Source organism: Glycine max, chromosome 4, assembly GCF_000004515.6.
Source record: "Glycine max cultivar Williams 82 chromosome 4, Glycine_max_v4.0, whole genome shotgun sequence".
In the NCBI taxonomy this organism is placed as follows: Eukaryota; Viridiplantae; Streptophyta; class Magnoliopsida; order Fabales; family Fabaceae; genus Glycine; species Glycine max.
This window is the reverse complement of record NC_016091.4, coordinates 43,786,124-43,812,043: the sequence shown is the minus strand read 5'-3', so window position 1 is coordinate 43,812,043 and position 25,920 is coordinate 43,786,124. Positions and strand designations below refer to the sequence as shown.

Genomic DNA, 25,920 nt, shown 5'->3' with positions numbered 1-25,920 from the left:
TGTAGCCACTCAGTGTGTTCGATAGTTGGATTCAAAATGACAGGGCTCAGAACTAGCCTGTTGTCATTAGACAAGGTAATCCCTAGTGGTGTTACCCCCCTAGCCACCTCGACATAGGACCGAAGTCTTCCTCCCGTGTCATATGTTCTCTGACGACCGTTGTCCACCTCCTGTGGTTTTCCCTTTCCATGTGTAGGAGTACCATGCGGATGGCCTCTATTCACGTTATCCCTTTCAAACTTTGGTTTATTGACAAACATTTTGATCCCACCAAGAACAATGCTATTATCCAACTGTCTTTCCAACCTTTGCACATCTTGAACCTCCTTAAACCTGACAAAATCGAACCTATGTCCTGCCTTGTTTTTAGCTTTGTGAATGAAAACCTCCCACACCTTACCCCACCTTTGGAAAATCTGCCATAAGTACTTCTCATTTACCCCATCAGGGAATCTTGAGAAGTAAAAGGAAGTGACATCCTCCTTATCTCTCCATGTACCTCTCCTATCTTGCCTTTGTCGCTTATTGAGCACAGAGATTCCTCTGTCTACATCTGTTTTCTTCTTTCTCCTATGAGATACTTCCACCCACCTTTCATCAGTTCCAATAGGGCTGTTATCCACTTCATAGGTTGCCCTTCTACTCTCTGCAAAACCCCTATTTTCACCCTATACAGAGTTTCTTCTCCCTTCTCTAACAGCGTACCTCCCCCCATGTTGGCCAGCAGAGGCTCGATAGTGTAACTGGCCTCCGTTTTCACTTTCTCCCACTCGAGCACGCCCACGTACCCTGTCACGAGCACTCCCTCTCACACTGTCATGAGCTCTCCTACGTGGTCTCCCTCTCAAACTCACTCTTTCTCTCGTTCTCCCTCTCTCTCTCTCTCTCTATATATATATATATATATATAAAATACATATTTTAGCCGATAAAAAAAAACATAGCAAACAATGTGAACCATACAGGTTCTTGGAAATTTAATACACCAGGATACTCATTTAACAAGCTATTTCTTGCATTTTAAGTTGATGATGGCTCGAAAATGAGATTTTGGGAACATACTTGGATGGGAAATGTTATGTTTCTTAAGCTTTTCCCCCATCTATTCCAGCTTTCTACTCACCAAAATTCTCTAGTCCAAAGTTTCTTTACAGTTCAAAATTCTAATATCTTGTTTCCAATTTTTCAGAAATTTGAACAGTGGAGAAACTAGTGAATTTCAATCCTTCGTAGCCTATTATTCTTTTCAATTTCCTCTCTCATCATACACGGATATCATGGGCCATTAAAAGCAAGAACAATAACGTAGAAAATTTCAACTAATGCAAAGATAGAAAACCCTACATGAAAGTAATATTAAAAAATTCCGCAAATTCCAATTTATAGATTTTAAACTGAAATTTAACAAAAGAAAATGAATACTCTTTTCAGCCCAGATTAAAATATTACCTCAATCAGAGACCTCTGATATGAATCAAATGACTGTAAAGCACTTTGGCCTCTTTCAGTTGAAAGTATTCCCTGCAAATCCAAACCACTGATGCAATTATTTACATAAGAAGCAATAAAAGAGGGCGAAATCTGCAACTTAGTGGTGCAAAAAGACTAAAACTCCAAAAAAGAAAACAAATATTAAACACCTTGATCCATTTTTATAAGTACTATGTACTAAGTAATTAACATTCAGTTTCAAACCAATAAAATGAATAAACTTCAATATAACAGAAGTTATTCAAATAAGGACCAAATAGAACAGATACCTCACAAACAATTTGCCAAAAAAAAAAAAATACAGCTATATATAGAACCAATTCAAGAATATAATAAAGAAAAATCTCTATAAATATTGTTGAATTTCCTCACAGGCCAATTGCCAGTTGGATGACTTACACGAAGAGTTTGTGATGCCATATCAACAATTTTCACAGAATCATCCATCAGATATTTCATTAGAAATTTCAAAAGGACAACCAGAAGTTCTTCAGATATGCATGCATCCAAGTCAGAACTGATTTCCATTGCACTGCTGATATCAATAGATTTACCAAGACGAAGATGACTAGTCTCGCCAGGAAGATGGAAAACAACAGAATATGGGTCTCCAGCACCAACCTGCAGCAGCACAACAACAATGAAGGAACCAAATTTCTAGAAGTGATGATAGAACGTGTGACGGCATATAAGTAGGGAAGCAAAAGTTAAGATATCGTAGAATGTGGGTTTGGGTCTAATGCAATCCCAAAAGCTAGCTCATGGGATGAGGGTTGTCTTCCACTTATATACTCTATTTTGGCACTATCACTAGCCGATGTGGGACCTGAGTTTTTCCCAATAAAATATAAGACAAAGATTAAAACAAAAATTGTCAAATAGGGGTCCACATAGGATGGCACAAAAGGTAGCAGCTTGTGGGAAAGGACCCAACTAATGATATGGGATCCAGAAGTAAGCAATACTCCCTTTCATCATAAAAATTTTACCATAAAAATATATTAACGAGGCAGGCAATAAAGGAGAAAAGGGAAAACATGTTAAAGGGAAAAGACAAGCTGAGCAAGAGAACATGAAGTTCCTTCTCACCCTTCTATCACTGTCTGAAAGTTGCAAAATCAAAAACTAACAGAATTAATACCCTAGAAATGAAATCTGAAACCAATTCTCGAACTTCACTTGCATCATCTGACCCACACATGTGAACAAGTTTCCAGACTGCAGGCACAATTTCATGATCACCATGCCAATATCTGTCTTTAGAAAAAACTTCTGCTTTCCCACCTCTTTGAAAGGTTTCTACATTCAGTAACTTCTTTTGCAATGCCTGGAGACTGAGAAAAAACAGATTTAAGAATCAAGCATTTCAGAAACTTTAAAGCAGTTTAAAACCACAAAATCAAATTGCAAGTTATAATGTTGTCCATTTAATATTTTAACATATTCAAATACTTGTCCACTAATTCTCTCTCCTGCTAGACAAATTCATGCACATACAGTACAAACTAGTACTTCTATTAAACCGGTATTTAGTTATATTTAACTAAGAGGAAACAATTTTGGGCCATCGTCATAGAAAACTATGGAAGATAATAAAATAGGAAAGATTGTTGAACAAAGGAAGTCACCTTGATAAAAGCAACCTTGGTGGAAGGTAGCAAGACTTCTTCACAAACTGAAAATAACAATGTACCAGAAACAAGAGAAAATTATCTTGAAACTTGATGTTCTACAGCCATAAAAATTAAATGGAAAATGATACTTATTTACCTTCAATAAGTGGTCGCGTATAGAGTAAGTGTGGCATAATTCTTCATGGAACTTCCTTATCTCATCAAATATTTTTAATTCAGGGAGTGGCTCCAATTCCTGTAAGAAATTATTTTCATATATCAACAGATTGAAACAAGACAAGATCCTTAATACAACAGATATAAGTTGAATATCAGAAACTCACTTTAACATAATCATACATAGATGAATCAGAATCCACAGTTAACATACGGAGCAGAGATAAAGCTTGTGATGCAGTGCCATCACACGATTCTTTGGTTTTAGAAGGAATGCAACACGCCACCAACTTTGAAACAAGAAACTGGATGGAACACATTCTACTAAATATAAATTGATATAAGGAATCAGAAGAGTTGAAAACAGTGTAAAAATGAAACAGTATATACCTGGAGCTGTTCCCCAAGCATACTGGTCACATCTGTAGATAGACTGTTTTTGAAATATAGCAACAAGCTAGAGAGTATACAACAACATTGGTCTTGTAAAGCACGACATTCAATCAATGACCCAATCAAGTTGATAAGGTAACTGCATTTACTCAACATTTAAGTAAATGATAAAATACACAGACCAATAATCCAAACTTATCAACACTATACAGATACATACTAGATTTCATGAGTACAATGTAATTAAAATGTCATACATCAAATTTCAGTCCATAGAACTTACTTGGAAGTGCTTAAAACAGCAGCTCTCTGCCCAAGAATACTTATAAGCACCTCAATTCCAGCCAATCGGTGGCACTTATGTCTGTAATGAGATGCTGCTGCAATTTTATAATGAATTTCTACCAAAAACTGCCAATTAAAATATAATTGAATTTATTAGAAACAGCGAGGACTAGAAAGAAAATGATAGACAGGGAAATGATACCTAAATGTTGTCAAGTTTTAAGACAAAATTACCATGAAAACTCTATCTGGGCGGAAAATGTTGATTTTATCAACAACAGAAGCACTTGCATGATTATCATCCCTACATTATTTGAAAATAATTACATATTTCATTTCAAGAACAAACTCCAATTGGAACAGAAGTTAAACACAAAGGAAGAAAAGATAACTCACAAGTCCAGAAATCCATCAACAATTGTTTGAATTTCAAGTGACACTGTATCCCTCGAAAAGAAAGGGGCTATGGCGCTCGATGAACAAGAGCACAAAGATAAAACACAGCTGACAATAGAGACCTAGAAGTACAAAAGTCCAAGAATAAAATATTAACTTGTAAAGAAATGTCTCCTTAAACAACAATTATTAATGATACAAAATTTGTCTGACCAAAAAAATAAATGATATAAAAAATATTACCAATGTACATTGTAACATCCCAATTTTTCGTAAATAAATTTAAAAAGCTTTTTAGTAATAAATAAATAAATAAATAAATATAGAGCAAATAATAGGCTGAGTACCCTAGGTATAAATAGTTATGTTAAGTCAGCTGCCTCCTTTTGGCCTCATTTTCGTTTTTCCCCTTCTCTCAAAACCCTTTTTTTTTTCCCGCAGCCCACCAAACCAGTCTCAGAAAAACGACGATCTCGAACCCGTTCACCGTTGGATCGTCGTGAAATTTGAGTATCATGTTCGCAACACAATTCCGAGCATTCTCACCGTTGGGAATTTCGATATCATGTCTGAACTGAGAGAAAAATCCTTCGCATTGTAGCCTTTTTCTTTCCCGCAGAAACCCAGAGCTGTCTTGGTAAAACTACGATCCCGGTTTCGTTAACCGTTGGATTATTGTGAAATTTGGATATGTTGTTCGAAATTCAATTCCACACGCTTCCACCGTTGGGATTTGCGAGATAATATTCGTGGAGGGAGAAAAAGGAATCGTATGAAGACAGTACAAGTGGAGGTTTCAATCTCTTCTCCGTCTCTCTGACGTTTGGGAATTCTATCGGAGCAGTCGGATGAATAATTGAAAGAATTTCCGGGAACCGCTAGAGATGTTGTTATCGCTGGCTGAAGACACGTGAGCCCGCTTAGAGGTAAGGGATGAGTTATTCACAGTTGGGGATTAGTGAGAACATGTGTAGGGATCCTTAGAGGATTAAATTGGGATTTTATTTTGGGATGTTTGTTAAATTGCAATTTTTCCTTTATGATTATAAATAAAATATTGATGTCCTGATGAAAATTGCTTGATAAATTGTGCTCTTGATATTTGTATATTTGAACCTATGATTTGGATATAATTGTGTAATATTATTTGAAGGGTTTTAGTCCTCATGTTGTGATAGTCTTTTATATAAATTGTTATATTGAGGATATGAAATGATAATTCAAATTGTGAGTATGTGATGAATTGTAGAATAACATGTTGCTTTGAGATTATAATATTGTTATTGAGATTGAGTATAAGTGTAAAGTTGAACATGTGTTAATTTGTGAGATACGTGTAAACATGTGATGGTGGATTGTGACACTATGAGATGTGAAATTGTGAATAAGTTCTAGTTGTGGATAAGTGTGTAGTTAACACTTGATGTGAAATTACTTGTGTTGTAAGCCATGAATTGTACAATACCCGACCAGCGTTATCTTGAGAAAAGCGTTGATGCGCAGTGTTAAAGAGAAAATATAGGTTTCCTATTTAGGAACCAGTGTTAAATCGTAGCGCAATTGTGTTGAACGTGTTTAAAACACGAGTGTAAGGTCGTGAGTATTGTATAATTCATGAGCAGTGTCTGCATGTAAAAAAAATTATTTTACGGGTTGGACCTGAATCAGGAGGGAGAGGCCCTGACGGACTCTTTGGAGTGTAGGCCTTGGGGGTCACCGGGTTTGAGTGCTCCTTTAAGCCTATGCTGATCTCATATGGTTGGAGCATTCTCGCAAAACATCGTGACCCTGACTGGTCTCCCTATGATCTTACTTAGTGAGAGTGACCTGACAAACCCATTGTGTGGTGTGTCTTGTTATGTACTCCTAAGCGCCCCAGGGTGGTTTTTCACTGACATGGTACCACATTGCATATAGAATTGAGTCTTAGCATAACTATTGCATATGCTTGCTAATTGATGTGTTATTATATCTTGATCGAAGTGTGGGATTCTTGTGTAATGTGATTGATAATTGAAAAGTGAATTTTGAATGACGAAGTGGTGAAGTTACGTGAGCTATGTTTAAGCAAGTGGTATCTCATTTATATAATATGTATATTTAATTGTCTTGTTTCTCTATTAGTTAGGAATGTGATAACTCACTCCCTGTGTGTTGTTGTGTTTGGATCCTGTGATGATCTTGAACTTGTGTTCGGGGGAGCAGATGAATAGGTGGATGACTATGAAGAACCTCATGCTAGAGGACACGGGAACACCACGCTCTGATAGGATGTGACATTAGGATATAGGTTTTATATTAATTGTATGAGACTTATATGACTTTCTTTGAGTCGAGATGACTTTATTATTTATTTGGACAAGTTTGAATATGATGTAGAAGAAAGTGAACGTGAGCCTTTTACCCATTTGAAAAGCTTGTATTTAAAAATGTTTTAAAAATACTTTTAATTAATATTTGAATTTTTATTCCTTTATTAATATATATGTGAGGGGTAGAGGGTGTCACATACATGTCAATGAGCTTCAAAAAATGCCCACAAGGTATTTTGTGAATTACAATGTGTGATTGAACTGAAGGAAGGAACTTCAAAACTAAGGGCCCAACAATTTTTACAGAAAATAACTTAGCTAAAAAAAATGTTTAGTAGAAACTATTTTGATCTGAAGATTATAAAAACTGATTCATTTTTGTAAGAATTTTATCGTTTGATTTGTAAAAGAGAAGTCACATTTCCATCATTTAACAAGTAATAAATAATCAAGAAAAAAAAATTCCTTTAAGTGTTACACCAAATGTATCAGAATATTTTCCATACACAAACATGTATTTGGGGCACCATTTTCAGCGTGCATAAGCCCCAATTTTCATGTCAAAATACAGAAAAATGCAAATGCTATTGAGAGGAGCTTTGAACTGGACGTGGATCAGACTATAGTCGACACATAACCAACAAGCAGAAAATTTATTTTCAGTAAAACAAAAGGACACTAGAGTGCAGACAAGCATACCATATGTCTCTTTATGAGTTTGTCTCGTTCTTTCTCAGATATCTGAGCAAAATGCAAAATGGAACTCTGAAGCACTAGTGTTCCCTTCTCTGATCCTGGTTTCTTACTGCAATGCAGAGCCATAGAAACTGAAAAAATTGAAGTGAAGTGGTTTTTTATAAGAACTGTCAAAGGTTGACAAGTGACCTGCATAAAGGAATTTTGTTAGAGAATACAATACATAAATAACAAAGTCAAAATATAAGATCTGGGATAAACAAACATAAGCAATTATTAGAAAGTCTAGTATCCTGACATGCAATGAAAGAGACAGTGCAAATACTTAATCATTTCCGATGGTAATGTCTTTGTCTTCATTAATGATATCAAATATATCATCAATTACAGAAACTTCTCATACCTTGGCAACCCAATTGAGATCGGTACTGTTTTCATTGATAAGAAGAGCAGGAAGTAGCCATGGACAACAATATTGAAGGAAATTATCAGGTTCTGCATCGGGTAAGAAAAGGTGCCTTGTCTGAAACACAGAAAATTAATTGTTTGTGGCAAAGAAAAAGTTCATCAGAATACAGTAAAAGAATACCACTATCCAAATAAAAACTTAAAAACATTTAGATTTCCAGAGTTTATCAAGAAGAAGCTTATCTCTGTTCAGGGGATAAATAAGGAGGGCTTGCAAAAATATGCATGGCAAGAAATAAAACAGAAGGTGACAAGGCACAAGATAAACAACATTAAATTTAGTACAACATATATGCAAGTAGCACTGTATTATCTGGTTCAGGTCATGTTTGAATTTTAAGATATAATGAGAACAACATCAGAATCACAAATGATATGATTGCATGTGTCAGGTAAACTCTTATTCTATCCAATGTTTGACTGGTGTTGTTAAATAGCGGCCAAGGAGCCACAATGGCGGAATGGCGTGGCAGATTTTTTGCCAACCGCCATGGGCAGTTTGTGAAGGCAGACCCGCCTTAATGCTCAATGGCGTGTTTATATGGTGGAATTTCGTCCTTCCGCCATCTGCCATTGAAAACACTGTTTGCTGCATACCAAATAGCCTAACGAACGGTATTATAAATTGTATATAAACAAAAAAATTACCCTTATGAAAGATGGTGGTGGATGAGGGGATGGTGTTGTTAGCAGGGTGATAGCAGTGGCAGGAAGTAGAGGTGGTTGGAGCCTTGGGGAGTGGCACAGGGCAAGTGGGGACAAGATTGAGAGGGAAAAAATTATATCCTATCCAACTAATTACTAACCTAGCTCCCCCAACAAAACTTTTGAACTAATACGGCAAGCAAGGATAAGCTTATTAAATCCTATTGGGTCATCAAAAAGTGGGTAAAAATAGGATAGGATAATTTTCCATAATAATCGTAGTGCATTATAGCAATAAAGCAGCCCTAGGCTGCTGCAGGTATTGCATAGCACAGCATTTTTTACTAGCTGCAGTAACAAAGTTAAGAACATAAAGTCAACCAATATCCTTTTGTTTTCTATTATCAAAAACTGGAATTTAAAATATAATGCCTAGCAGGTTGATGTTCTGTATATAGGTAACACAAACAGCCTTTTCCATTGACGACAGGCTTTTTGACATTGTTCATAAGGCAAAACCAAGGTACCTTGCACTTCACCTCATTCAAGATCTAGTAAATTTTCATGGACTATACAAAAGAAGAACATATTACCTCAACAAGTGCAGCTAAGCTTACACCACAAGCTACCCAACAAAAGAGAATTGATCCCAAAAGCTGTTCTAAGTACTGCATAAAAGAAATTAGAAGTCAAAGAAAACAATTATTCATAAGGTTTTTTGAATCTTGAATGCAAAACAATAATTTTTGGAAGACCCAATATCACAACTAGAATGAGGCTATAATGGTATAAAAGCATGTAAGTCAACTGAATGTTGAAGACAGTATTAGAGGGATAGAAACTGGATCAGATTATAGACTAAAATGATATTTATTGATGGAAAACAGTGTACACTCCAGGTATTCAAGAAACCTGGTTCTCTCCCAAAGAATTTCAAAATCCAAACAGAATTCCTCTCGCTAGTGCTTAGCTCATGACTGCTTCAAGTGAGGGTCCCTTTATGATAACAGAGACTAGAGAGCCTAGCTACATCCTTGATTCTTTATTTATTTTTCCTTCTTTTCTCCTTTTCCATTTCAGAGCATATACCTTTTGTCCCCTTAGTTGTGCTATACTTCTCAAATTTTTTATCATAAAAAATAATATAACTAAATTTACGCCTAGCAATATATTGCCTTTTGTACAGAAAACTGAACAGAGAAATTTATAATTTTGGATCTAAAGCACATTTAATAATACCAAACTGCAGACATAGGGGCAAGCCATAGGCAACTACAATCTCAACTAGAGTCACTGCATAACAATGATTACCTTCATTCTAGTCCTATACTGAAGCTCTCTAGAAAGATTGTCAAGTACCGCACAGACCAACTCCCTAAAAGAAACAGCAAAATATTAGAAGCTATAGTTTAAGTTTTAAAATCATAAGGAAAAATATATTTACCTATGGTAAGGATCAATGGCGGAAACCACACATATCATGAAAACAGCCTGCATAATGTAACCAAGGGTCACCAAATACCCAAAGGGCTCTGTATAATTCATATGAGTGTATATGCAAATACAGCTAAATAAAGGGAAATCCCGAACATTTTGTGTCATACATCAGAATAACATTTCCCAGGGGGCAGAGGGTGAGGTTACAAAACAGTAAAAGAAAATAAAAACCAATGCCATAATCAATAGGTTACCTCTAACTCAATCTTCTCACTGTGTAAAGCAAGATGCATGAGAGTAATCACAACTGTTTCCATTATAGGTTGAGGCTGAGGACCAGCAGCTAGCACCTCCATTGCATTGATGACTTTTCCTTTGGAATAAACAACCATCTGAACACCAAAATTCAAACTGGAAAAACAACCAAAAATCAAAGGATGACAACGAATCTCCTTAAAGGAAATTTCCAAGGTGGGGGGACAGGATTTTGGGAGCACTAATTAAAAGTTCAATGAGTGACTACAACTTGCGCACAGTTGAAAGCACAAATAAAAATTAAATACCACTATTATCCTCAAAATAAAATATTAAATACTATATTTAATTGATAGTAGCAAAAAACTACCCGAAAGTTCTACAATCCCATAACTCCCAAAATGTCACTTGCAAAGAAAGACATTTTATTAAAAATACCACCACGACTAACATCATACATAATTAAACTGGTTGTGATCATCTAAAGTGCAACCTACCAAATGTCCTGGAAAAGCTCTTCATGACCATCCCATGTCTGGAAAAGAACACCAATCCTCCTTGCTAGGAATAACCGAACCCGATAGTCCATATCTTTTAGCATCAAAAGTAACCGTTCTATCATAGTCTGCCAAGACAGGAAAACTAATGGATTGACAAGCACTGACGATAAGAAATACAGAGGTAGAAAGAAACAACATTTCACAAAAATCCCATCCACAAAGTGTAGATGATTAAAGAGTTAGGAGGGCAAGGGATCTTCCAAAAAACGGGGAAAAAATAGTGAATAAAGAAAATATCAATGAAGCAATGCTATCCAATCCCTCAACAACACAGTAAGAGAAGCCCCTTAAAAAGACCATAAGGCACACACCAACATGCTCTAGAGTGTAATTAACCAGCCTTTGATTTTCATGAATTCATGAATTGCTCTCATGACATTGCCAATATCGTTCACCCCATATCACTTCCATAATTTTTACTTATCCATTATGTTTATTTGCTCTATCATGCCAATAAGACTACATCCATGACCGGTAGGCCCACGAAAATTTAATCTTAGAAAATCTGAAAATCACCTGACCAATTTGAGGATGGAGTAAAACAAGATTGCAGATGCAATCAATCAGCTTAACCCGTCCAAACCAATTGAGATCAACTTCTGAAAGTTTATGCACCACATTTCCTAGTGACAGAAAGCACTGCATGAACAAATCAATAGCTATGTCAGTTTGCATAAAAGACTTATCATTACATTTTCTTACCAAAAACCCTATTTATTAAAAAATTATGTTGGAAATGAACAGAGCAGCAAGCTTCAGTTTCAAACACAGTAGGAGGCTCCATTATGACAATAAAGAGAATATATATAGTAATAGAAAAAGGAAGTTACCACAAAATAAAGAGATATGTTAGTATGGAAGTCTGAAAACCAAATACAAACACAAACATCAGGCTATAGTGGCTCTACCTCAGATTTCACATAAACCGAATTTCCAATTTTTCAAATACATCAGCCTTTATTAAAATATGAGACAAGAGATATTAGAATGAAAGTATAAAAATAACTGTTACAAACAGTTATTGCAGGACAGTTAGGACAGATAGTATAAGCTAACAACTTTTCTTTCACTAACAGAATTCTGTTAGTTAGTTGTTAGTTAGTTAGTGATTAGCTTCAAGGTCTAGAGGTTTATAAATACCTCCTTTATAACTGCATTAAAAACTAACTTTTCTGAATCAATAAGGTCAATTTTCTATTCTCTGTTTTTGTTCTTTTCCCTGTTCTTAAACTCTGATATGGTATCAGAGCTCGTTTTCATGTAAAATTCACTTTCCTCAGTTTATTGAGCTTCATCTTCACGATCATGGCTTCCGCATCTCAAGGTTTTAATTCACATTCATTTCTGACAACAATAGCAGAAAAATTGGATGATTCCAATTATCTACACTGGCGACAATATGTTGAACCAATCATCAAATTGTATAAACTGCAGAGGTTCATGGTTAATCCAATCGTTCCACCTCAATTTCTCACAGAGGATGATCGGATCATGGATCGTATTAATCCTGAGTATGAAGCCTGGGAAGTGCAAGACCAAACGTTGCTTGTTTGGCTTCAATCAACACTCTCAAAGTCTATCATTTCTCACGTGCTAGACTCGAAACACTTTTGTCAGGTATGGGAGAAGATTCATGAGCATTTCGGTCTTCACACCAAGTCTAGGGCACATCAACTGCAAACGTCAATGCGTGTTGTCTCACTCGAAGGGAAAACGGTGGACGAATACCTTCACAAAATCAAAAACTATGTAGACGAGTGGTTCACATGATGCTATTCTTGAAGGTTTACCTTCGGATTATGCACTAGTGGTTTCCGTGATTGAAAGCAAAAAACGTACGCCATCTATTGCAGAGATTGAGGCTCTCCTTTATGGCCATGAAACTCGCCTGGTTCGATACAATCGCAACACTCAAATGCTTGTATCTCTTTTTATAAACTTAGAGGAAAGTAGAGAGATAATAGAGAAAAAGGAGAAGAACAAAGCTAATTTTATTGATCTTAAAAACTAGTTAGAGATAGTTACAATCCAGGTATTTATAAACCTCTATACAACAGAACTAACTATAACTAACTCTAACAGAAAGCCAACTAAGTCTAACAGAAAGCTAACTAACTGATACTATTGAGGTGCAGTTAGCAAAGTCCTTGTACTCCTAGAATTACTAACTACCACGAAATGGGTGCTGTTAACAAAAGCTAACGGCCCTTACAAACAAAATACAAAACTGTTTTCACAGTTATACATTGAAATATACTGATACCCCCCTCAAACTCAAGGGGGAGAGTTTTTATTGGAAACACTCTTCACATTGAGTTTTCCTCCCAGAGCCTCAAATCTTGATACAGACAGGGGTTTAGTTAGAAAATCAGCCCACTGATCCAGAGCTGGAATATGAACAATTGAGAGTTGCTTGGCCAAAATCTTCTCTCTAACAAAAAACACATCAATCTCCATGTGTTTTTTTCAACTGTGAAAAAATGGATTGTGAGCAATAGAAACAACACTCTGATTATCATAAAATATTACTGGAGTAGTGAAAGAAACTTGTAACTCTGTCAGCAAGGTATAAATCCAAGTCAATTGAGTGGAAGTTTGAGCAATGCTACGATACTCAGCTTCAGTACTAGACCTAGCAGTAACCTTTTGTTTGCGAGACCACCAAGAGACTAAGTTTGGACCAAGAAAAATGGCAGTCTCTGAGGTGGAGCGCCTGTCATCCACATCAGATGCCCAATCAGCATCACAGAATGCTCGAATGGCCAAGGGATTTTTAGTAGAAGCAGGCTGCAGGAGCAGACCATGAAACAGAGTACCTTTAAGATATCATAGAATCCTTTTCACCACTATCCAGTGAGAATCCAAAGGAGCAGCCATAAATTGGCAAACCTAATTGACAGCAAAACTAATTTCAGGTCTAGTGAGAATGGCATATTGTAATGCACCAACTACAGACCTATAGAGAGAAGGATCATGAAAAACATCAGCACCATGTTAGACAACTTGCAGTTAGAAACCATGGGAGATGAGATTGAATGAGCTTCAGCCATGTGAGTTTTGTGAAGCAAATCACGAATGTATTTACTTTGGGTCATTAAGATAGAATTGTTAGACAGATATTTGATTTTCAGACCCAAGAAATAATCCAGATGACCAAGCTGTATGAGAGAAAAAGCAGTATTCAACTTGTTTGTGAGCTGCTGAATCAGAGTGGCTGAGCTACCTGTGAGAATTATATCATCCACATATACCAGCAGATAAACAACATCCACTTGATGTCGATAGATAAATAAGGAAGAATCACTTTTGCGGCCAACAAACCCAAACTGTAACGGAGTGGACTTGAGTCTGTCAAACCATTGCCTTGGGGCCTATTTTAACCCATAGATAGCTTTATTTAGCCAGCAGACCAGTGACTTGTCTACAACTTCAAAATCAGGAAGTTGTATCATAAAAACAGTTTCTTTAAGAGTGCCATTTAAAAAGGTATTCACATCAGGTTGGAACAGTTTCCACCCATAGGACAGGGCAAGAGTAAGAATAATTCGAATAGTGACAGGCTTGATCACAAGAGAGAAAGTTTCATGGAAATCAAAACTATGAACTTGATGAAACCCCCAATCTTGCTTTGAACCTATTAATTGATCCATCAGTATTTTCCTTCACCCTGTAAATCCATTTACAACCAATGGCCTGTCTGTTAGGAGGTAAAGATACTAAGTCCCAAGTATAATTTTTCAGCAAGGCCTCATACTCCTGATGCATAGCAATGAGCCAATCTTTGTTTGCTAGAGCTTGTTTCACAGTTTTAGGCTCAGAATGAGTGAGAAAAAGTGAAGGGTGAATACCAGATTTAGACCTTGTTTGCATAGAGTGGGTATTGACTGGGATAAAGTTGGGTATAGACACAGACTCTGAAGCAGATGAAGTAGGGTTAGTAGACTCAGAATTTTGTGGCTGAATAGGGATGGATGCAGAAGAAGTGGAGGGACAAGGTACATAAACAGTTGAGATGGAGGAATAAGAGGAACAGAGCTTGAATTAACAGGTGATGCTTGAGATGTCTGAGGAATAGGGGCAACAAAAGGTGGAGAAAGGTTAGGACTTAGGCTAAAATAAGAATCAAGATTTTTTGTGGAATTAGAGGAAGAAGGAAAAAGATCAGTATAGGGATTTAAATTGTGGATGCAGCCAAACCCTCTCAAGCAAAACTCAGTTAGGTAAACCTCATTAAAAAGGTTGTATGCTCCAAACCCTCTCAAGGATTTAATTGTGGATGCAGCCACAGGTTTCCAGTTGCAAGCACAATTGCCTTGCGAACTTTGTTGGCCGCTGCAACCAACAATTGCAAGGTAATGCAGACCACAACCAAGATGTCACAGTCACATCAACTGATGCAAATTAAGATTTAATTCCTTTCCCCCTCTCAATGAAAAAGTATTGCAGCGCAGTTTGATTATATAACTTTAAAACAAAATTAACCAACTCGGACTTTCTTGCATTGTTGTACATATAAAATCTTATTCTTAAAATTCTTTTTGTCAATTAATATTTATTTGATATAATTGATCGAAGAAAATGCCAATGACTCATGGTCCCTAGAAGCCAGTGTAGACTGAAATTCCAAATATATTAAAACTCACAGGTACCTGTTCAGTTTCCACTTCTGTTATATACAGGCCACATTTGTCCTTACCAACAGCATCCAGGGAAGATAAGTTAGTTAGCAAAGTATGAGCAGAAATCAATACATAATCACAAGCAAGCTTAAGTCCAACTTGCTCAATAATGATGTCATTCATTACATTGACCTGCACAACACAAGGAAATTAGAGGTTGTGTTTGAATATGAAATAGTTTATTGAAATTCAGACTTGTTGTTTTCATACCAAATCAATAAATTTTCCAGAAGAAGACCAGAGAGGATGTTGACAGAGATGATACAATATTTTTCCACGCACCTGAATTTTGAAAAGAAGCATAATCAAATAAAAGAAACCATTCAATAAGAAAGAAAATATTAATATTGTCAAAAGTCTACCTTAGGATCATTTTCTTTCTCCATTAACTTAAAGAGGATATCCCATGTAAGTAGAGAAGCAGAGAAAAAACTGGAAATAAGGGATATCATGCCCATTTTCCATTTCTCTACAGAAGATGAAACATCACCGCCTACTTTTTTCCCAACTGCTAAACTATCAACCTCTCTAGAATCGTCATTAACATCCAATTCCATATCCATAATCCTGCTTTTACTGCTGTCATTTGGACAAGAACTTTGAATACTATCAGTAGCAGCCATATCTTGCATGACTGAATCAGACTGAAGGTTCATCAGATTGTGAGAATAAGTTTCATATAGATTAACAAAAGCTTTCAAGAGTCTCTCCACAGATTGGATTAACTCACCAAAAGGGGCAAAGCCCATCAAATTTTGATCACTCAATTCGTTAAATATAGGAGATGCAAGAAAACAATGAATGGAAGAAACAAGAGGGCCCATATCATCACAAGTAGGATCATAACCTAAGCAACTAAAAGCCCGGAGGTCACTGTCTTCTTGAATAATTCTTACAGCATTGTCAAGCATCAGTTGCAAGTATTGGCTTAATTTCGAACAAAATGAAACATTAATTTTCCTGAAAGAACACAAAACAATGCATCAAAATCAAATGCATAGGCATAGAGTAAAATTGTGAAAATCAGGTGAAAGGAGTGTCATGAGTAAAACCAATAATTGAGTTCTTAACAATAGCATTGCACAAAATGGAATAATCAAGCTGGAACAAAAGACAGGAAAAACCTGTTAATCATAAGACATATTACCTACTAAGAAGTTCTCACATTTCCAATTTTTGACAATATTACTTGCTGGAAATGGTTGCGTGAAACATAGGAAATGATTCAGGTCCTAGAAAACATTATTGCAGAAAGGGAAATGACATGGTTCCAACAAACTAAACCTCCTATTTTTCATTATTCTTGAAAATAAAAGTCGAAATTAATTCCTCGTGTATATGAAATAGAGCAGCAGGCTTAGTGTATTTTCACTCAAGCAAATTCGTAGAATCCTTAATGTTAGAGTATATAGAGTATAAGTAAGAATTCTTTGTAATTAGGTGTAAAGCTAACTGTAGTCATTACAGTAAGTAATGAAGTGGTTGAGGAGGCGAAAAGATGCAATAAAAGCTGAATGGTGCTCAAAGTTAACTATGAGAAGGCGTATGACTCAGTTAATTGGGACTTTCTATTATACATGCTAAGAAGGATGGGCTTTTGCTCCAAATGGATCAATTGGATTGACGGCTGCCTTAAATCAGCTTCCATATTTGTACTGGTTAACGGGAGCCCGTCAGCTGAATTCATTCCACAAAAAGGACTCAGGCAAGCGGATCCACTAGTCCCATTCCTTTTCAACATTGTTGCAGAGGGATTAATTGGCCTGATGAGAGAAGCTTTGCACAAAAATCAGTTTAAAACTTTCTCAATTGGTAGAAATTTGGTGGATATCAGCATTTTGCAGTATGCAGATGATACGATATTCTTTGGGGAAGCGTCAATGGAGAATGTGAGAGCAATTAAGGTGATGCTGAGAAGTTTTGAGTTGGTCTCAGGATTGAGAATAAATTTTGCAAAGAGCAATTTCAGGGCCATTGGGATGTCAGAGCAGTGGACGGCTAGTGCAGCAACATACTTAAATTGCAGCATGATGTCATTGTATTCCAATTGGGGCAAACCCAAGTAGTGCGACTTGGGATCCTGTTATCAAAAAATGTGAGAAAATTAGCAAAGTGGAAACAAAAATACATTTCATTTCAAGATTCCGAAGAAGGTTGTGGACAAGCTGGTGAAGGTGCAGAGGAGGTCTTTGTGGGGGGGGGGGGGGATGCAGAGCAGAAGAAGATTGTCTGGATTAGCTGGGGATCAGCTTGCCTATCAGAGGAGAAAGAAGGTCTGGGAATCAAGAACTTGTCCAAATTTAATTCTGCCCTTCTTGGAAAATAGCGGTGGAACTTGTTTTACCATCAAGATGAGAATAGAAGGAACTTGGCTAAATATGTATGGTGGCAAGATCTTAGGTCCACTTGTCAATCAATAGGGGAGGGAAACTGGTTCAAAAGGGGAATAAGATGGATTTTGGGGTGTGGGTCAAAGGTGAGGTTTTTGGAGGACGGGACGAAGGAAGACGGTATTCCGTTGATGGACAAATACCTAGACTTTATCTAATCTCGAACCAACAGAACAAACCTATCCAGCAAATGGGGACATTATCAGATACAGCATGGGAGTGGAACTTGCAGTGGAGGAGGTTTCTATTGGAATCTGAAACAATCATGGGTGCCAACTTTCTGGAGGATTTGCAGGATCTCTCCATTGATCCTAACCATCAAGACCAGTGGATCTGGAAAGGTGATGCATCAGGGAGATATATTGTAGGTTCTGCATATAAGCTGCTTGACTCGGACGCAAGAGATGAAAATCAAGATGGAGCATTTAGAGAACTGTGGAAACTAAAAATCCCAGCCAAAGCTGCTTTCTTTGCATGGAGATTATTAAGGGACAGATTGCCTACTAAGAACAACTTATGAAGGAGGAACGTACAGATCAGTGATAACCTGTGCCCATTCTACAGAGATAAGAAAGAAGTGGAAGCTCATCTGTTCTTCAGCTGTCATTTGATCCTGCCGCTTTGGGGGGGAATCAATGTCTTGGGTAAAAATGGAGGGACCTCTCCCACAGAACCCACGACAGCACTTCCTCCAGTATTCCTTCTACAGGAATTCGGAAATTCATCTGCAGCGATGGCAGATTTTGTGGATCTCCCTAACTTGATGCACATGGTATCACAGAAATAGATTGGTCTTCTCAAATGACAGCTTCAACGCTAACAAACTGATGGAGGATGCAATATTTGTATGCTGGACATGGCTAACCAATCTTGAAAAAGGATTTGAAGTGCCTTTCCACCACTGGTCAAGTAACATTAGGGAGGGATTTGTAAGAAGGGGGGTCCAGTGTCTTAGCTGATGGGCTAATATATGATAACTATACAGTCAGTTATATGTTCCTTAATTCGTGCTGTATAGTCTGTATTATGGAACCATATTCCTGCTTTATAGAAGTGCTGACTTATATATATACTAGTACCACTTGTACTGCTTTATAATAATATATAATATTATTTTTGCTGATAAAAAAAAAGTCATTACAGTAGGTAATCTTTTGTACTGTAACCAACTTGAGTTTGTTACTAGTTCTAAGTATAGTCAGTGCTTAAGGTCTAATTCAACCCCACAAAATCAGCTTGTATAAGAGGATTGTCCAAGCCTTATAAGCACTACTTAGGTCATATCTCTAATAGATGTGGGATCTCAACCCGCTAAGAGTCAACATCTCAGTGGCTCCGCACTATGACACTTCACTCGGCCTTCTAGTCAGCTCTCTGTAGGTAGCTCTTTCTGTGACACTTCAACCTAACGGTAACGGCAACTAAGGCAGTTTTCCAACACCACGTCCCTATCTCTCTTTCTTGCCTTTGTACAAACACCTTCTTGATGAGAGATCTCATATCATTTTCTTTCTATAATTTTCATCTAGTTTCTATAAATATCATTTGGTCATATAGAGGCTATGAGACCATGTCATGACCAACAACCTCAAAAGCTTAAGTTCCTAGATGAAAAGACATGATTGGATTTACATTACATTTCTAACAAGTTGGGCAGAGAATCACTTCCCCAAAAAGTTTAGGCTCTGGTTATTTGTCTCACTGTAAAAGAACTTTGACTCTCGTTTAAATATAATAAAAATCCCTTTAAACCAGAATTGAAGTGAGTTTCTGTCAGAAAGTGATATAAATCCTGTAGGTGCTAAGCATTCCTTAAGGTGATCGATCAACAAAACACATGGAATCTGGCTTCTTCTTTGCAAGGGGGAAAGTGATCAACAAAATCTTTAAGAGATCATTTGTTTCAAGGTATGATGTTACATTCTTCGGAATCACATTCCCAGGAATATTATAACAAAGAATGCTATTCCTGACATATCTAAGCATACATTTGGTTGTCTTTTAATATTCCTTGTAATACTTTTTAAATTTTAAAATGATTAAAATAAAAAATACAAGTGAAAATGAAAGTTACAATGGGGTTAGAATATAATTTCCCTTATTCCCATGGGAATGTAACTTTCCCACCCCTTAGCAAGGGAATAAAATGCACTAGAACATTTTTTTTGAAATGCAAAGAAAATGCACTAGAATATGAAGATACTACTTACCAGTAAATAAACAATACCCAGGAATAATTTTTCAAAACTATAAAAAACATGGGAATATTGCATTCCCATGTTCATATCTTCGGGACTGAACTTCTAATCAGTGAAACAAACACACTCTAAGCTGCTACAGTTTCCTGCACAGGATCAGCATGCAAATTTTCTCACTAAAGCACATTCCATTCCACTACCAGATTCAGGATTCCATGAGTGGCGAACTCTCACCCTGAATGCAAGGGTGGAAATATTACAGTAGTTAATCTTCCACTCAAGCAGTGTTGTTGTAGCTAGTTTTCTATATTGTGATTGTTCATTTTAGAAATAATCTATTCAATCACAAAATTCAAACTTAGATTGTATCTCTGATATCCCAGTTTACTAAGCTTTATCTTATTTTCTCTCATTTTCAGGAAAGGAAATCTCTACTTCTACGAGCAATAAAAACTCTTAGTGAAGCAGAAAGTATGGCATCAGTCCTACTCCTACAAGAGTAAAAGCACTTCTAATACCAAAATTATGATAATAAACTCAAAACAGACTTCCAATTACATTTTATTCAAGTAGTCCAAAGCACCAAACCCTACCTGTCCCTCAGATTGTTCACTCACATTCATACAAACTCCAATACCGAATACAAACAAAAATACTAACGGCATGACACAGCAACAGGACAATTTATAAGAAAGTGATTTATAGTTCTACAAGATAACATTCAGCAAAAATATACACCATTACTTCAGTACCAATAGCAAATGCATAAAAACTAGATAAAGGATTACCCAAATGTGACAAACCTTGTGAAAAAAGAACCATAAAGTAGGTTAGACAAGAGAGAACATATTAAGAAAGTATCTGGCAAACGCCTCTCATTAATCTCCTCTTCCACCAAAGCTCCGAGAATAGAGGTCTCCATTTCATGCAAAAGCTGATCACTTATTTCGCGGGGAACCCGGACATGTGGACAAATTTTCACTTGAGAAGCCTGAAAAAAATCTAATTTCCTTAACCAAAACCATGAAAGCTAACACATAAAAGCTTCTGTAAGTGAAGGGCACCAGACCTCAACTTTAGAAATCTTTTCAATTTCTGTGAGAACTTCCACAGAGCAATCCAAAAACTCAAGTAGACATTGGTGTTTAGGCTCTTCAAACTACAGTTAACATCATGATTCAGTTTTAGTGGCAATTTAATGAAAACTATTACAAGAAGAAAAAAATTGTTCAGGCAGGAGTGGCTAGGCTGTACCTTGTGAGAGTCATCTTGAGCATCAGCGACATCAAAATAGTTGTGAACCAGAGGAAGTTCTTTAAAGCATCGTGTAAATGGAACATGACCTACACAAAGTGCATACACAGCACGAGGAATGAACAAAACCATTTGCTCATTCAATGTTGAATAACCCTGCATAATAAGGAACAAATAAATGAAACTAAAGCAAAGGTACATTATGCCTTCCCCACATGTATGGATTTTGCCCATTAGAATTGTTAACACCATATTTTTTTATAGTACACATAATGAAAGATTAAAATACTTTGCTCATAACAATTTTATGTAAACAAACCTTCCAATTAAGATGACACAAAGTTGCTCTCAAAAGGTTTTTCCTCAGATGTAAAATATCTCGAAGGTCAGCCTGCACGTTATGGAAACAGTAAATTAAATACAAAATTGGCTCAGCACAGAAATATTTTTCACTTTTTCATCTGCATATATACTCATCATATATTAAAAAGCTGAGAACAATAGAGTTGTGATAATTTACTGCCATATATTATCATCTTGATAGGATCAAACTTTAAAAGTAAGCTCAGATCTAAACATGTCGACTGGGGACCCAAACCTTTCAGGATTCTTGATTGCTGGATTAAAGACAAGTTATTTGGAAAAATTGTTAAGGAATGTTGGACAAATACTCAGCAAAGGGGTTGGGGGGGCTTCGTGCTCAAAGAGAAGATAAAATGACTTAAGGAGAGGCTGAAGATATGGAACAAGGAGCAATTTGGTGACACACTCAAGAAGGTTTAAAAGATTGAGGCTAACTTAAACAAGCTGGAAGATGATACAACTGATAGACAGTTATCCTCCCAAGAACTGATGACCCGGAAAAAGCTACAAGAAGATATGTGGATAGCTGCCCAATCACACGAGTCCTTACTGAGATAGAAGGCGAGATCAAGATGGATTAGAGAAGGGGACTGCAATTCACGCTATTTCCACCTGCTGCTGAACTCGAACCGCAGAAATAATGCAGTGAAAGGAGTGTTCATTGATGGATCCTGGGTAGAGGAACCGACAAGAGTGAAAGAGGAAGTTCGTATGTTTTTCTTGCAAAGATGTCAAGAATCTGAGCAATGCAGACCAGACCTGAATGGAATCAGATTTCACAATATTGGACAGCAACAAAATGATATGTTGGTGGGGCGTTTCCATAAGGACGAAATAACAAGGGTTGTATGGGATTGTGGAAGTGAGAAAAGTCCAGGTCCTAATGGACTAAATTTGAAGTTCATTAAGGAGTTTTGGCAGTTATTAAAACCTGATGTTATTCGGTTCCTCGCAGAATTTCATGTCAACGGAATTTTTCCGAAGGGCTGCAATGCATCTTTTATCGCCCTAATCCCTAAGGTGCCAGATCTACAAAATCTTAATGAATTCATACCTATTTCACTAATAGGCTGTGTGTACAAGATTGTGGCCAAGCTGTTAGCAAATAGATTGAAGAAGGTAATGTCAGCCATAATAGATGAAAGACAGTCTGCATTCATAGGAGGAAGACATTTGCTGCATAGTGTAATTATAGCCAATGAAGCGGTGGAGGAAGCATAGAGGTGTCAAAAGTCATGCCTGGTGTTCAAAGTAGATTATGAAAAGGCATATGATTCTGTCTCGTGGGATTTTTTATCATACATGTTGTGGAGATTGGGCTTTTGTCCCAAGTGGATCCAATGGATTGAGGGATACCTTAAATCTGTCTCTGTTTCAGTACTGGTAAAAGGCAGCCCCACCACTGAATTCATCCCACAAAGAGGACTCAGACAAGGAGATCCACTAGCGCCCCTATTGTTCAATATTGTTGCAGAAGCTTTAATCGGACTGATGAGAGAAGTAGTGGATAAGAAGTTATTTAGTGGATTCTTAGTGGGAAAAAACAATGTGGAAGTTAGCATCTTACAATATGTTGATGACACTATATTTTTTGGTGAGGCTACAATACAAAATGTTACGGCAATCAAAACCATTATGAGAAGTTTTGAACTTGCATCAGGCCTCAAAATTAATTTTGCGAAAAGTTGTTTTGGGGCAATTGGGAAATCGGATCAATGGAAGAAGGAGGCTGCTTAGTACCTGAATTGCAGCATGTCGTCCATGCCTTTCATATATTTGGACATTCCGATTGGGGCAAACCCAAGGCGTAGCGAGTTGTGGGATCCTATCATCAGCAAGTGTGAGAGACAGTTAGCAAGATGGAAACAAAGACACATCTCTTTTGGGGGAGAGTGACCCTTATACAGTCAGTCTTAACATCTATTCCCATTTTTTTTTTCATTTTTCAGGGTACCCAACATAGTAGTGGACAAGTTGGTTAGTATTCAACACCAATTTTTATGGGGAAGTGGAATGGAGCAAAGGAAGATTGCGTGGATTAAATGGGAAACCATGTGTCTTCCAAAAGAAAAGGGGGTCTAGGCATAAAGGATATCAAGCCATTTAACACAGCATTGCTTGGAAAGTGGAGATGGGATCTATTTCAGCAACATGGAAAACTCTAGACTAGATTACTGCATTCCAAATATGGTGACTGGAGATCCTTGGCTGAAGGAACAAGAGGCAGCAATGAATCTCTATGGTGGTAGGAACTAATGACAGTGCTTCACCAACAGCAACAGAGCAATGTCCTTCAAAATGGAACAACTTGGAAGGTGAGGTGTAGAGATTAAGATTAGATTCTGGGAGGACTGCTGGACTGGTGATGATGTATCATTAATGTTAAAATATCCTAGGCTGTATCAAATTTCCTGCCAGCAAAAACAACTCATTCAGCAATTGGGCAATCACGCAAATGCAGGTTGGGAATCAAATTTTATTTGGAGGAGACCCTTATTTGATAATGAAGTTGACACGACTGATGGATTTTTGGGAGAGACAGCACAGACTGTAGTCCAGCCACATAGAGCAGATATCTGGGTGTGGAAACCTGATCCAAATGGCCAATACTCAACACAAAGTGCGTACAATCTATTGTTGGGGGAATCAAGGGAGGAGAACCTGGATGGAGCTTTTGAGGAATTGGGGAAACTAAGGATCCCAACCAAAACATCATTTTTTGCATAGAGGCTAATTAGAGACCGACTGCCAACGAAGTTAAACTTGCGAAGGAGACATGTAGAGGTCAATGACTTGTTGTGCCCATTCTGAAGCAATGTTTTTGCTATGGACATGGCTCAGAAACTTAGAAAAGAATTTCACATCTCATTTTAATCAATGGTCTTCAAATATCAAAGATTGTTTTCTTCGGACACCAACATAGGGAAGTAGGATACAGCTCTGCACTATTATCCCATGTAGTTTTCTTTCAGCTTATTTAATATCAAGGCTTGTTAGAGAACCAGCTATGATTTGTGCTTATACAAATATGTATCGATTTAGTACCTCTGGTACTTATTAATGAATATATTATATTTTTGGCTGATAAAAAAAAAAGACAGGCAACCAATTAGCAAATGTCTTTAGTCAATGAGGGACTTCAACATGTCCCCCTTTTGCCCACGGCTACCCACCATGTGGGACTTTCAACACACCCCTCTAGCTAGGAATGACCACAATTTAGGTGGTTTTTCCAACATTCTCCCTTACGCTCAAGACTATCCGCTTGTAGCAAGACAAACACAGGAGTCCCATCAGATAGGCTCTGATTTTATTTTTTTTATCAGCAAAAATAAATATATTAATAAAAGTACCAGAGGTACTATGTTACAAAGAAGCAAAAACCATCAGTCTCCTGGTTCCCCAATCAGACTATATGCAGTCTCTATAGGAACCAGAGACTGGATAAGAATACATATTGTAGTTGCTACTAATAAATCTATCTGTCTAAGCTACCCCACTACTGAATAAAAGCTGCTGGTAAGTTTGACGTCTGATACCATGCCAGAAAGTGAGTTATGAGCCTAACTCAACACTACAAAATCATCTTTTAAGGTGAGGATTAACCCCCACTTATATAGTCTATCTCGGCAATATCTTTAGTCAATCTAGGTCTTCAACATGTCCACCTTTTGCCCACAACTATCTGCCATGTGAGACTTTTAGCACCCCACTTTATCAAGGGATGACCACAATTTAGGTGGCTTTTTATTTGTAACAAATTGGGCATGATTAACATCTATGCATAGAAATCCTTTGATCTATTTCAAGTTGATATTAGAGTCAGCAAGTTCCAAGATCTGAACCCCAAAAACAACAAAAATATGTTGTCCCTCTTCCATCCATCACTGAGGTTGGATCTCATGTTCAAACACCTTCATTTGTCCAAGTGAAGGTGTAATTGGAGAGTTGTCAGACACACACACACACCAACACATAGCACCCCCGTTGACTCATGCAGCTCAAGAGCCAGTATTGCAGGATTTGCAGCATCCAATTGTCATGCTGCTGCTGCCGCCATCTGCTCATCGGCACTTCCTTGTCCTATTCTAGGGTCCAAACCAGATATAATCTGTACTGGTAGGGGCTACTATCTGCCACTAATTTGGGTTCCTCAGAGAAGAAGAAAGATTAGAACCAATTGGCTTGATCAGCCTTGATTGACTTTAGTTTCTAGGTTGGGGAACATATTTGCACTTCCTTTCCATTCCAAGTTAGCTCAAGAGTCAAACTCCTTTTGTGTCGAACTTTTTGATATTTGGGATCAGA

The 25,920-nt window shown here is 37.1% G+C and overlaps 1 protein-coding gene across 3 annotated transcripts in view; it reads right to left on the bottom strand.

The window, feature by feature from the left end:
• The window catches only part of LOC100788458 (serine/threonine-protein kinase ATM), a 94,679-nt gene that overhangs the window by 32,647 nt on the left and 36,112 nt on the right, over window positions 1-25,920 (bottom strand). For all 3 annotated transcript variants that reach the window (XR_414032.4, XM_006578562.4, XM_041014918.1), the window contains 25 exons: window positions 21,569-21,640; window positions 21,250-21,405; window positions 21,065-21,154; window positions 20,799-20,986; window positions 15,770-16,367; window positions 15,618-15,689; window positions 15,378-15,539; window positions 11,245-11,367; window positions 10,666-10,793; window positions 10,168-10,324; window positions 9,921-9,967; window positions 9,788-9,851; window positions 9,070-9,144; window positions 7,767-7,886; window positions 7,367-7,552; window positions 4,356-4,477; window positions 4,194-4,263; window positions 3,958-4,085; window positions 3,672-3,813; window positions 3,449-3,586; window positions 3,262-3,360; window positions 3,120-3,166; window positions 2,633-2,825; window positions 1,891-2,112; window positions 1,450-1,521 (listed from right to left, as the gene is read on the bottom strand). Coding sequence is in view for 2 of the 3 variants with exons in the window: in XM_006578562.4 (XP_006578625.1) it covers window positions 1,450-1,521; window positions 1,891-2,112; window positions 2,633-2,825; window positions 3,120-3,166; window positions 3,262-3,360; window positions 3,449-3,586; window positions 3,672-3,813; window positions 3,958-4,085; window positions 4,194-4,263; window positions 4,356-4,477; window positions 7,367-7,552; window positions 7,767-7,886; window positions 9,070-9,144; window positions 9,788-9,851; window positions 9,921-9,967; window positions 10,168-10,324; window positions 10,666-10,793; window positions 11,245-11,367; window positions 15,378-15,539; window positions 15,618-15,689; window positions 15,770-16,367; window positions 20,799-20,986; window positions 21,065-21,154; window positions 21,250-21,405; window positions 21,569-21,640 (3,471 nt within the window). In the remaining variant the exon portion in view is untranslated. The remainder of the gene's footprint in view (window positions 1-1,449; window positions 1,522-1,890; window positions 2,113-2,632; window positions 2,826-3,119; window positions 3,167-3,261; window positions 3,361-3,448; window positions 3,587-3,671; window positions 3,814-3,957; window positions 4,086-4,193; window positions 4,264-4,355; window positions 4,478-7,366; window positions 7,553-7,766; window positions 7,887-9,069; window positions 9,145-9,787; window positions 9,852-9,920; window positions 9,968-10,167; window positions 10,325-10,665; window positions 10,794-11,244; window positions 11,368-15,377; window positions 15,540-15,617; window positions 15,690-15,769; window positions 16,368-20,798; window positions 20,987-21,064; window positions 21,155-21,249; window positions 21,406-21,568; window positions 21,641-25,920) is intronic.